Source organism: Hemicordylus capensis, chromosome 6, assembly GCF_027244095.1.
Source record: "Hemicordylus capensis ecotype Gifberg chromosome 6, rHemCap1.1.pri, whole genome shotgun sequence".
Classification (NCBI taxonomy): Eukaryota; Metazoa; Chordata; class Lepidosauria; order Squamata; family Cordylidae; genus Hemicordylus; species Hemicordylus capensis.
The window spans coordinates 8,608,066-8,621,988 of record NC_069662.1 but is presented as its reverse complement, the minus strand read 5'-3'; the positions used below and the strand labels follow the sequence as shown (position 1 = coordinate 8,621,988).

Below are 13,923 nucleotides of genomic sequence, written 5' to 3'. Positions count from 1 at the left end.
CCAAGCGCATGCCATGTATTACTGTGGAGGTCCCTCCCCTACCTGTACTTACTACTGAAGTCTGCATTCCATACACTATATGCTGTGGACTGCATAGCAGTGATGTCCAGCAGGGGCGGAGCAGGGAGATGAACAAGCCATGGGTGTGACTCACTCATGCTCTTCTCTCTTTCTCACCCCAGCTCTCACAGCTGCCCCAGCTGGATATTCTTCTCACCTCAGCTGACCTTTCCCTCTTGCACTGCAGCGTTAACACCAAAGCAAAGCTGGTCTGGTTCTTTGCAGGGTTCCACAACTGAGGGAATGAGCACACCTTGGGTTAATGCTGTATTTGGGGGACACGGTGGCAGCAAGGGTGGGCCAAGAAGAGAGGGAATGAGTCACACCTGTGGCTCGTTCACCACCCTCTGCACTCCATTCCTACTGGCTGCCACTGCTGCATAGTGCCTTAATGTTGTACATTCATTCAGCTGCATTCATGATATTATGCATACACCCACCCTCCTGAAGACTTTGGGGAGGGAGATGAATTCTGAAGAATGACAACTCTATCAATTTATGTTTAAACAAGTTGTTCTAGTTAGAACTAATCTGCCTACTTTCCTTTCACTATCCCTACAACCGGTCCACAAGTTAGAGCTCTTGCACCTCAAACATTAATGTGTCCACCATTTTGGATCAGGGTGGATGGCATCAACACAAACTACTCCATTGAGATGTCCCTGTGTGTTACTCACTACAACTGTACCAAATTTGGTTCAAATCAGTTAGAGAGTCCATAAATTAGCCTACTTGTGCCTCAAAAGTTCATGCATCCACCATCTTGGTTTGGGATAGATGACATCATCACAAACTATGCTATTGGGTCATCCCAATGTGTCCCTACAACTGTAGCAAATTTGGTTCAGATTGGTTAGACAGTTCACAAGTTAGCCCACTTGTGCCTCAAAAGTTTATGAGTCTGTCATCTTGAACGGGGGAGGATGACATCATCACAAACCATGCCATTGAGGTATCCCTGTGAGTCACTCACTACAACTGTATCTAACTTGGTTCAAATGTGTTAGACAGTTCACAAGTTAGCCCACTTGCACCTCAAACCTTTACATGTCCACCATCTTGAAATAGGGTGGATGACGAAATCACAAACTATGCCATTGGAGCATCCCAATGTGTCCCTATAGATGTAGCAAATTTGGTTGAAACCGGTTAGCGGTTCACAAGTTAGCCCACTTGCGCCTCAAAAGTTTACTCATCCACCATCTTGGATAGGGGTGGATGACATCATCACAAACTACGCTGTTGAGGTGTCCCTATGTGACAGAGACAGTTGGAACCAATGTCTATGGGCCTTGAAGATCTCCTGAAAAGGGTCACTCATTCCTGTCTGAAAGGATTGTCAACCCTCCAAGTATGCCTACAGTCTCCATGAATTTTCATCAATCTCAGGTGACTATCGGAGAATTTAATAGCTGGATATTAGGAAAACCATTGGGGAAAAACATCTCCAGGAATAGCTTCTGTCAGACTCAGCAGCCAAAATCGCCAGCCGTGGGACTTTGACTCTCATGCCAAAAATTTACAGAGCGTTTGTATTCTGGTACATGAGACCCAACATCCATGCCTAGTCCTATTTAAATCCAGAAGTACTGGCCCAAAACACTGCCCCGAACCCAAAGCTGAATCTTTTCATCTATACGATCAAGAATAGGAAAGCAAAAAAAGAAAAAAAAAGTTTTTCCTGGTTCATGAATGGCATTCTACGGATGTTAGTCATGATTAAATCCCACTGAAATTTAGTCAGAAATAACTTGTCCAATTGGGCAGCTTCACAAATAACGGTGGCAAGTCTGGACGTAAGTACTGCTGGTTTCCAGCTGGTGCATGCTCATTTGGCTTCTCTGGGTTATTATTTATTTATTTATTTATTTATTTATTTATTTGTTCGATTTTTAGACCGCCCTTACAAAATAGCTCAGGATGGTTCACAAACATCAAAGACCCTTTAAAACACTTTAAGAGCACTTATGTGTTGTGTGAAGACAACTCAATGTTGAGTCAAGATGGTTGAGTATCTGCTTCTGCCCATTATTTGCCTAACATTCCAAACCAACATTTGAAGTTGGGTGGATAATGTCAGGCAAACATGGGTACCCGATATTCTCTATCAGACACAGGGACTTCAGATACCATGGAACTGGTGGAAGAAACGGGAGTGCGAACCCACCAGGAACTGATGGTTCCTTCGAATGTCTTTGCCATCATTACGTGTGAAACCACCCATTTCAATGGTGTTAGTCAAGATTCACTTTCTTAGCTTATGACCCACTAGGAATAGGACAGAGTAGGCAACCTTGGCTGTCCAGCTTTTGTTGCACCACAACTCCCATTATCCCAAGCCACAATTCACTTTTTAAAAAATCTACTGAAGAAGTTGGTAGGTACAAATGGTGATATGTGAATTCAGAGGGAGAAAGATTGGGCCACCAATCCCTCCCCATGCTTCCCGCAGCTCCTGCTATCTTTCTCTTGTGGGCTTGTAAAGTTAAATATGCCAACAACTTTCCATTTCTTAATGAATTTTGATAATTGGCATGCAAAAACACTCATTTCATGGATGTCATTCTCATGAGAATGCCTGCATAACTGAGGACTCCTTTGTTCTCAGGCACAATGAATAAAGGAAATCTTATTATTATTATATATTGGTCCTTGGGGATGAAATGTCTCATAAGAGGTTTTGAGAACATTGACAAACTGGCTGCTTTTCTCTACATGCAGAGGACTAAGACACAGACAGACGCTCACTTTCCTTAGCCGGTAAATGCCATTCAATTCTTCTTCTGTTCCCAAATTTGATCAGGTTCTGGTGAAAAAAGACCAGCAACATTAAGGCACTTCTCTTGGTTTATCGAATGTCAGTAGGAAAAGGTCAGCCCTTTGCAACATGTTGAAGACTTCCTATTAGAGCTTTTATCTATCTAGAGCAGCAGTGGGAAATAAGTATGGAGAAGTCAACGGTTCCTGGTAGGAGCCCCCTCCCATTACGTCTGCTGCTTCTGTGTCATCTGAAGCCGCCAGTGTGTGAGGTGGAGAATGTCCGTTCTGCACTTCCAACTGGCTTTCACTTGATGTCTGAAACCAGCATCTGAAATTGGGCAGAGAACGTAGTAACTTAGGAAGCCGCTTTATACGGAGAGAGATCGTTGGTCCACCTAGCTCAGCATTGTCAACTCTGATTGGCAGTGGCTCCTCAAGCTTTCGGGCAGGAGTCTCTCCCAGCCCTACCTGGAGATACTGCCAGGGATTGAACCTGGGACCTTCTGCATGCAAAGCAGATGCTCTACCGCTGAGCTGCAGCCCCATGGAGGTATTAATGAGAATGCCAGGTGGAAGTGGAGACCTGACATTCTTCACCTGACATTGGTGGTTTCAGATGACATGTTAGAGGTGGAAGTAACAGGTGTGCTTGCCCACTAGGAGCCACTGGTTCCTCCATACCTACTTGCCACCACTATGTGCGAAGCTTCCCACCATCTTGATTTATTTTCGTCTCTCCTCCCTCCCATCCTTTATTTCTTTTGCCATTTGATTAAAGGAATTGTGATTTATTTGCATTGATGGAAACAGGTGTTGTTTGGTCATGTATTGAAATATTGCCATGGGTCACAACTGGCAGCTAAAATATCTTCTCTTAACACTCGGTGCAGGTGAAAAACACAATGCTAAAACAACAGGACCTAAAGCTCTTAACTTCTTCTTAATTTTGTTAGCCACCAACGAGCCTAGGTTAATTCTAGAAAGAAACTCCTTTTTTCATGGACATGAAATTTTGGATGTCTTTTGAGCCAAGTAAGATTTTTTGGGGGACATATTTTGTTGTGCTGAAGGTGATGAATACATCAACAGTGACTGAATTTATCCTGCTGGGAATTCCCTTTCTTCCTGATCTACATAGACTTTTCTTTGTTGTGGGACTATTCATGTACATCGTAACCATCACAGGTAATGGAGTCATCCCCATTGTTGTAGCCAGTGATCGAAGGCTCCAGACTCCAATGTACATCTTCCTGAGCAACCTTGCTTGTCTGGAGATCTTCTACACCACAACGGTTGTTCCTAAGATGCTGCAGACGCTTTTAGAAACACGAACCTCTATTTGTTTCCATTGCTGCATGGCTCAGAGTTACTTCCACTTTGTGTTTGGTGCCACGGAGCTTTTCATCCTCACAGCAATGTCCTTTGACCGCTATTTGGCCATATGCAAGCCATTATGGTACCCCATGATTATGACCAATCAGGTATGTGTTCAGATGTCCATGGCCACCTGGTACGGAGGATTCATCACTATGTTTTTTCTGTTTGCTCCTTTTTGGAGTTTGCCCTTCTGTAACTCTAACATCATTGATCATTTCTACTGTGATATGGGTCCCATCTTAAGCTTAGCGTGTGCCGATACCAGTCTCAACCAGTTGCTGCTGCTGGTTGTCTGTATCCTCTTTGTTCTCATGACCTTGATCTTAAACATAGTGTCCTACATCTTTATCATCTCCACCATACTACGCATTCCTTCAGCTGTGGGGCGCAAAAAGGCATTCTCCACCTGCACCTCTCACTTGACTGTGATCTCCATATTGTATGGAGCCCTCCTCTTCATGTATCTGAGGTCAAACGTAGTTTCTTCCCCTCGCATAACCAGAGTAATAGCGATTTTGAACACCACCCTCACCCCCATGCTAAATCCATTCATATATATGATAAGGAATGCAGAGGTGAAAGCAGTGATCAGACATGTAATTGATAAGAAGAGGGGTTTGGTGTGACCAATTTTTCCATCTGCTGAGGTTTAAAATTAAAGATCAGTATGAATTAATAGATTTTAATGTTTGAGAGTTGATGATTGGAATACTGTGATCTCTTCTTTGACAATATCCATGAGCTGGCAGGTAATAACTGGGTTTTGGCTGGCATATTGCTCATTTCTCATTTGATCTGAGCAGGACATACACACACTGCTGCTGCGTTCTACACAAAGTCACACTACACTGGTTGCAAAAGTGGGATGTTTCCATGCCTAGTAAGAACAACATCATCGCTGTTCTGATGCTGTTTCCATCAGGAGCATTCATCCATTCATTCAACATCAGCATTGTTTCATTTATGACTTTTTCTTACTTTAGGAAGGACTAGTTTCAGTTATGCAAGGTTATGATGGTATGACCTTGCAGTGCGATTCTCATCATTATCCTTTGGCTTCACAAAACCTTTCCTCTGCAAAGTAGTTGTAAACTTAGTTTATTATATGTAGATGTGTGTTGAAGTTTAATATCTGCAATATCATCCATGGAAGAGAGTGGGTCTTGTGGTAAAGTAAAGTGTGCTTCAAGTCGGTGTCGACTCCTGGCGACCACAGAGTCCTGTGGTTTTCTTTGGTAGAATACAGGAGGGGTTTACCATTGCCTCCTCCTGCCACAGTATGATATTATGCCTTTCAACATCTTTCTATATCATTGCTGCCCAATATAGTACCAGCGGGGATTTGAACTGGCAACCTTCTGCTTGTTGGTCAAGCATTTCCCCACTGCGCCACTTAAGGTAGTAGCAAGCATTGCTACTACCTTAAATTGTCCCCTTTGCTAAGCTTGGTGTGCCCTGGTTTGCATTTGAATGGGGGACTACATGTGTGAGCACAAAGATATTGCCCTTAGGGGCAATATGCTTGCTTGACTGTATGCTTGCACACCGAATGTCCCAAGTTCCCTCCCTGCCATCATCAAGATAGGGTTGAGAGAGACTACTGCCTGCAGCCTTGGAGAGGCTGCTGCCAGTCTGTGTAGTCAATACTGAGCAAGATGGACCAAGAGTCTGACTCTATATATGGCCACTTCCTATGTTCCTATCTGCAAGAAACTGTGGCTAGGGATGATGGGAGTAGTAGCAGAACCTCAGTTTATCTACCCCTCAGCTAGGAGAATTTGCTCAAGAATTTAATTCTTCTTCCCTCCCTGTCTCTCCAGTTTATTTGACTTCTCCCTCAGGTTTAAGGGTCAGCCATCATTTTTGTAGGTAGTCACAAGGGGGCAGCACTATCACACATTGCAAACCAATACAAGCAGAGCTTCTTGCTGGATTTCTATCTCCTCGGTCACTGAAGTGCAAACATATTTCAACTCTGCTGGAAGAAGGAGAAGGAAGGAGAAGGAGAGTGGAGTACATCTCCTGCAACGGATGAGGATGGAGCAGGGTTGGAAGATTTCCCTGGTGGCCTTGCTGTCTGCCCAATTCCACTGTAAGCTGAACTTCTGAAGCGTATCCTCATGACTCTCTTTCCTTTCTCTCTTCATTTGTTTCTTCCCTGGTGCTCTCTGGCCCCTCTCTGCATGCAAGCATAATCCCTGTCCATCAATTCATCAACCAGTTGCACCTCCAGGCAACTTTCTGCCTGTCTCCCCTGCCAAAATATTCTGGCCACACCTTCTGCCAGATGCTCAGTATATTAAAAGGAAGGAGTTGGGACTTCTGACGTCCCTCATCCTAGTAGTCACTCTGCACATGTGTAGAGCTGCATTATTCTTTATTGTTACTTTGCATGTTCCAGGATTCATCTCAAACACTCGGAGAGCTGGAAAGGCTTTTCAAATACTCCCCATCCCCTCTTCCTCCTTCCTTCTCCCTATTTGATTATTTTTTCATTCTTCTATTTACATTTGTCCTTTGGTTCTATGAGGTTCTTGGCCCATCCCAGCACCTTCTAGTGGAATCGGAGGACTGGGGTCTAGTTTTATGGGGTGGCGAGCCAGTCCCATGGTAAGGAACATCTTTTATCCCTTTGCTAAGCAGGGTTCATCTTGGTTCATATTTGGATGGGTGACTACATGTGAGCCCTGTCTGCTGTCAGATACTCCCCTTAAAGCCATAGCTCAGTGGTAGAGCATTTGCTTGCATCAAAAAAGTCCCAAGTTCAGTCCTTGGCATTGCCAAAAAGGACTGGGAAACCCTGGAGAATCAGTGCCAACAATATGGAGCCAGGTGGACCAAGGTCCTGACTCACTATAATGCAGCTTCTATGTCCCCCTGTTTATGACTGGCTGTCTTCCAAAAACCATTCCATTGACCATGTTATGCTTTCTGTGACCAGGGATAAGTGGACAGTTGACTGTGAAGCAGAGCCCACCGTTGCTGGAGATCTCCGAAGGGCAGAACGCCACCCTCACCTGCTCGGTCTCCCTGAGCAACTTGTATTGGTACCAGCAGCTTCCCGGTGAAAAGCCCACCGTGCTGATGCACGTCTTCGGCAGTGGCAGAAAACACGAGGGGAAGCATTTCATGGGGCAGTTCAATTCACAGAAAAGGGAAGGCTATCTGTACATCATAGATGCTCAGCTGGAACACGGGGCCAACTATCTCTGCGCTGAGGATGTGCAATGAGGCAGCCTGGCTGGGAGCCTGTTCGAAAACCAGAATGCAAAGCTGCAACCACCAGGCTCACTTCCTGCCCTCAGACACATGGGTGCCAACTGGTAGATGGAGGGGACTGTCTCCTAGTCTTGCTGATGGGATTTCCCCCTCTCCAAATATTTCATGTAAATCAGGGTTATTGGGTTTTTTTTAATGCTGGGGTCCATGAGATAGGCCTAGGCAGTTCCTGGGAAATCTTGGCCGTCCAGAATTCAATTTGCTTCCAGGTGAGCCGGAATAAAGTTCCTGAAAGTAATTATCCCAAGTATTTATTTCCCTTCTCTCTCATTTTTACTAGAACTTTATGAAAATAAGTGACATAAGCGGGACCATGTGTAAGGCTTGAGGATCTATGACATGTGTTACTGCAAAAAAGGTTACAAAACCTTAATCTAAAGCCAACTCACATCTTTGGCTATTTAACCCTTTGCATTGCATTGACGCCTGTATTGAACTTCTGATGAAATTTGAAGTCAACACATTTTCCGTATTAAATATTGACTTGAATATTTGACATGGAACTATTTGACATGGAACTACTTTACATGGAGGTTGCCATGAATATACTGAAGCATCTTTAGACCAAACTCAGTATTGTCTATAGCAATCCTCCAAGGTCACCATTCTTATGTTCTGATTTTCATGGTGGTCAGATGTATCAATGATATTCTGTTCTTGTATTCATGGAGGGCCGATGTATCAATGGCTACTAGGGGTGTGCATGAAAACGGCTGGCCCGGTTCAGTCTGAGTACACACTGAACCTGAACCGGACTGGGACAGTTTGTTCCGTCACCCTCTTGGTACCCCACCCCCCCAGTTCGGTTCAGTTTGGGTGGGGTTTGCGAGCTTTTTTTGTAAAAATATATATTTTTGTACTGACCCCTCTTGGGAGTTTCTATGAGGCTGCACAGGGGGGTGTCATCCAGAGTTTCCCCCTCTCCAAGGGGCTTCCGTTCTGCCTCAAATCACCTTTGGCCTGTTCCAGGCCTCAGCCCCATCGCGGTGGCCATTTTGGAGGCCACCGCACATGCCCAATGGTTCTCTGTATGGGATTTCACATGCCTCCATCCTCCTCCTTCTCTGTTGGGCTGACCCTGTCAGTTGCCTAAGCTTTCCTGGCCTCTCCTGCCAGTTTGGCGGACCAGCTCTCCCAGTGGCGGAGGGAGTCTGGAGGCGGCTGAGCACATGGCGACTCCCTGGCCCTACCCCCTGCATCTCACGTCAAATGGGGGTGGGCTAGTCATGTCCTCCTTCTGACATCAGATGCAGGGGCGTGGTCTCCCTCCCAAATGGGGCTGTGCTTCCCCATTTGGGATGGAGATTGGCCGGACGGAGCAACTCTCTCTACTTTTAAAGGCAGGGAAAGCCGTTCTGGCCACGCTGCCAATGGAGCACAGGCTGATCTCCCTCCCAAATGGGGATGCATGGCCTTTTTGGAGAGCAAAATAACGCTGCCCACGTGTGACATCAGACATGGGGGGGCATGTCTGGGGCTGTGAGGCCCGGCCCCTCAGGGCGGCAGCCTGGGTTCTTTGATCCCGTTCGCACAATGGTGGCTCTGCCCCTAAGCCCGACCTTCCATCTTCTCCTGAAGTCTTCTGGACCCCTTCCCTTCTCTTCCCCTTTCTCTTGACTGGTTTTCAGACCAACCCCTTCCCTTAGCTCTCCCTAGCCCCTGCCGGTTTCTGTCAGTGTGCACACTTTCTGTCACCATGTCCTTTCCCCCATCCTGCTCAATAGTAAATGTTCATATAGTAACAGTATAGATAAAGTATAAGTATAAACAGATAAAGTATAAAGTCCAGATACATGAACATCTTAAGTGTACGTCTGAAATGGGAATTCCTACATCTCAAATCATTGGCAACCTTCTACTTTTTATTCAATAAAAGGTATTTATATTTGGACGTTTGAAACTGTGGTTGCGACTTTCTTTTATTACAGTGCTTACAACATCCCCAAAGGGGACAAAAAGCACCCCTCATAACAATGGGGGGGGGGGACCTCCAGGAATAGTTTCAGTCAGAGTTGGCAATCAAATGGCCAGCTGTGGGACTTAGATTATGTAGCAAAGAACATAAGAACAGCCCTGCTGGATCAGGCCCAAGGCCCATCTAGTCCAGCATCCTGTTTCGCACAGTGGCCCACCAGATGCTGCTGGAAGCCACAGGCAAGAGTTGAGGGCTTGCCCTCTCTCCTGCCATTACTCCCCTGCAACTGGTTCTCAGAGGCATCCTGCCTTTGAGGCTGGAGGTGGCCCACAGCCCTCCGAATAGTAGCCATTGATAGACCTCTCCTCCATGAAGTCATCCAAACCCCTCTTAAAGCCATCCAGGTTGTTGGCTGTCACCACATGCTGTGGCAGAGAGTTCCACAAGTGGATCAAAGATTTACATTTTTTTTTGTTCTCGTGTACATGAGGCCCAATATCCATCCCACCCTCGTTTTCTTTGAGTCTCAAACAATACCCCAACCCCGAAGCTGAATCTTTTCATAAAAATGATCAGGAATAAGGAGTTATAAGAGGCTGTAAATAATACAATCAATAGGCTGGCTCTCACGACCCTCATCTGGGTAGAGATTAGGGACGTGCATGAATCGCGATTGAACAGCAATTCACAGCACAGCTGCGGCACCTTTAAAAGGGAGGAGAGCAGGTCCCTACCTGCTCCTCCACGGCTCACGGTGCTCTCGTTTCCTGTTTTGTCAGTGCCCTCCCCAGTTACCATCGCAAACCAGCGGTCCTCCCTCCAGCTGCCCTTGTGCAATGGTGGCAAACACATGGCCTCTGCACATGCGTGGCAGTCATTTGCATGGTCAGCATGCGTGGAGGCCATGTGTGGGCTGCCATCATGTGAGGGCAGCTGGCGGAGAGGAGGCGCCACTGGTGTGCAATGGTTCCGGGGGGGGGGGCACTGTTGAAATGGGAAGCGGTGGCTAGTGGTAGAGGAACTGGTATGGACCTGCTTTTCTCCCTTTTAAATGTGCCAAGACAGTGCTGCAAACCACAGTTTGAATGGTGATCCGTGCACATCCCTAGTAGGAAAGCCAAACACACTCTTAATTGGCAATCATGTAAATCCAAAAAACAAGGTAGGAGGAGGGGAGAGTGATTGTGTGGGAGGTTGGAGCTCAGTAGGATGGATGCACCCTACGCAGATCCATTGCCCAAGGATTCACTCAGGGTGGATGAAAACCCATCCTTCTCAGCTCCCACCTCCCACACAGTCACTCTCTCCTCTTCCTCCTCCCTTGCTTTTTGAGTGCACATGACTGCCCGCCTGGTGCTCCTCCTATCAAGATGAGGACTGCATGGACGTGCCTAATGAGTGGCATCCTGAGAATGTTAGTCATGGATAAATCCCATTGAAATTAACAGGAGCTGTTAATTTCATTTGTTAATTTCATTTTCATTAGTCACAACTAAGTTGTCCGATTGACTTCAATGGTGCTTGGTTGAGAATACCCTGGAAAAAATATGTGTTTTAAAATGTATTAAGAAGTTGGTAGGTTCTACTGGAGATAAGTGAATTCAGAGAGATAGACTGGGGCACCAGTCTCCCTGACTTCCTGCTATCTTTCTGTTATGTTCTTGGAAAGATAAATCAAGACAACTTTCTACTTTGTAATGAATCTTGATCATTGGAATGGAAAAAAACACTCATTTCTTGGGAGCCATTCCCATGAGAATGCCTGCATAACTGAAAACTCCTTTGTTCTCAGACATGTCGAATAGAAGTAAATATATAGTTATTTATAGCTTAATTAATGTGAAACAACTTGAGTAATACCAGTCCTTGGTGGCTTACTTCTCTTGAGAAGTTCTGAGAACATCCACCAACTGGATGCTTCTTTCCACATGCTGAGGACAAAGACAGACACACATTGATATTTTTTAACAGGTAAATGCAGCTCAGATTTTCCTATGTACCCAAAATTTGATCAGGTTATGGTAAAAACAGATTATCTATCTATCTATCTATCTATCTATCTATCTATCTATCTATCTATCTATCTATCATATTTGTATATCGCCCAAAATGCAAGTCTCTGGGTGACATACAACAAAACAATACAACAAATAAAAAGGTTAAAATGTTACAATAATTTAAGATGTAAAACAATGCTAAAAATATTAAAAGCCATCCAACTATTAAATCAGTCATATGGTCTCTCCGAGATGACCCAGAGACCAACCTGGCTGTTGCATTCTGGACCAACTGCAGTTTCTGGACTGTGTATAAAGGCAGCCCCACATAAAGCGCATTGCAGCAGTCAAGTCTGGAGGTGACAAGCAGATGTACTACTGTTCTGAGTTCATTTGTCTCAAGCAATGGATGCAGTTGGCATATCAACAGAAGCTGATAGAAGTCACCTCTGGCCACTGCCTCAACCTGGGATAGCGGAGAGAGGTTTGTGTCCAGAAGCACCCCCAGACCATACCTGCTCTTTCTGCGGAAGTTAAAGATGCAGGCAAGAACAGTTATGGTATCTGGTGTTCTTTAGTGTAGTTACCTTTATAGAATTCCAGTGTGAAAAGACCAGCTCTTTGAGCACATTGAAAATTCCCATTAATCTCTCTACATAACTATGTCAGTCAGTCTGTCTGATATGCTATCTTGTTTACTTCTCTTCTTTTACAAACCTTTCCTTCCTCATTGCCTGAATCATATAGCTTTATTTCCCACTGTCTCAATAAATGGGTAATGATCCTTCTCATGATTACTGATGCGGTTTTTAATATATTTAAGCCTTCCTCATTCAAGAGGGTAAACTGAATGGTACATATTCACAAATATGAACATTGCCATGGAATTTCTAAGCTGATGATGAGAATCTGGTGTGGAAACATTGATGAAAGTTTGAAAGAGGGCCCCCTCTCCCCCAGTTGTGTTTTTTGTACTGCCTGTGAATATTATATAGTTTGCTTTGTTCTTTTAAGAGCACCCAATTAATTTATAATTATTCTTAAATAGAAATGAAAAATAGTGATGTGCACGGATTGTGGAGGCGCGGTCCGACACCAGGGGTGTGTGTGTTGCTTTAAGGGAGGGGGGTTGTACTTACCCCTCTTGCCGCTTTTCCCCCTCTGGCGTTCCAGTTTTTGGCAAAATTTTCAGGGCAGCAGCGTTCCTCCCTGCCACCCCTGCCACCTTGTTGTTCTCCAAACCTGGGGGCAGGGGCAGCAGGGAGCAACGCTGCTGCCCCGAAGATTTTGCCAAAAACTAGAGTGCCGGAGGGGGAGAAGTGGCGGGAGGGGTAAGTACAACCCCCCCGCCCTTAAAGCAAAACCCTGCCCTCCCGCCGGAGGTTCGTCGGACCGCCAGAAAAGTGAACAGGTTCGCTGACCTCCAACATGGCCTATGAACCAGTTCGTGCACCTCCTTAATGAAAAAGATTATCTGCTTAAGCTGTTGTTTTCTATTTGCTCCTCATCTCCTCTACATTTATTTTTTACTTCAATTTCACTTTCTTTTATTTTCCACCAGTCAGCCTGCTGTCTATAAGGGTGTGCATGAATGGTTTGATGTTGAACCGGTTTGCGTTGAACTGGGCCAGTTTGGTGAACTGGTACGGGCAGACAGTTAAAAGAGCGATCCAACCAGCGATTCGGCTGTACTGTGGGGTGGTGAGCAGTGGTGAGCTTCTCCACAGTGGCTAGGCGAAACAAGCAGCTCCTCGAGGGTGCTGCCAGAAAGGTCAAGAGTGCGCAGTGTTTGTTCAGTTGTTTAACACATTCTGAAAATGTTGCCATCGCTCATATATGGCTGCTAAAACCGCTCCTTTTATTTTTCAGTGTTGATGAAAGAAGGAATGCTAATGCAGCTGAATCCAACGGTCTGAATTGATTCTCACTTTAGTTCTTGGCCAGTGGCCAAGCATCTACTTTTCAGGCAGAAAGTCCCAAAAATCTCCTGACTGAAATCGTGGAGAGCCGCTGCCAGTCAGCGTACACAAAACTGAGCTTGATTGACTGAGGTTCTGACTCAGTATAAGGCAGCTTCCTATATTCTTATGCCATTTCCTACAGAAAGCCCGTAGCCCAGTATCAGGCACACCAGCTTTGGATGTAGAGGGTCCCAGGTTCAGTCCATGGCTTCATCAGTTAAGGGACCTCAGTGAGCAGTGCCAAGGTGGACCTCTTTCTACCTGGGACCTTTCTACCTGGGACATTTCTTAAAGTCAATGCTTAACATGATTTTTTAAACGTCAAATGTAATCAGATTTTAATAAAAAGTGTTAACTTTTCAGTGTTGACATCCTATGTACCGATATGTCAGGTGACAGGAAATGGACCAAGGGTCTGATTCAGTAAAGGGCAACCTCATTAAGTTAATTGTATAAAAGCAGATTCCCACCTATACCCTTTTAAAGTGGACTTACAAATATTTGGCTATCTTTTGAGGCAGGCAAGATTTTTTTTTAATGTAATCAGCATAATGTGATGAAATCATCAATAGTG

At 45.1% G+C, this 13,923-nt stretch overlaps 1 protein-coding gene and 1 gene segment (V, D, J or C); both read left to right on the top strand.

Annotated features, from left to right (window-relative positions):
- Nucleotides 1–3,893: 3,893 nt before the first annotated feature.
- Nucleotides 3,894–4,823, top strand: LOC128329693 (olfactory receptor 6X1-like). Its single transcript, XM_053261270.1, has one exon. The coding sequence runs from the start codon at nucleotides 3,894–3,896 to the stop codon at nucleotides 4,821–4,823; it is 930 nt and encodes a 309-aa protein (XP_053117245.1).
- A 1,353-nt stretch (nucleotides 4,824–6,176) lies between these two features.
- LOC128331988 (T cell receptor alpha variable 27-like) lies at nucleotides 6,177–7,684 on the top strand. The segment is given in 2 exon segments: nucleotides 6,177–6,289; nucleotides 7,139–7,684. Coding segments are annotated over 2 exon segments (351 nt in total).
- Nucleotides 7,685–13,923: the final 6,239 nt, after the last annotated feature.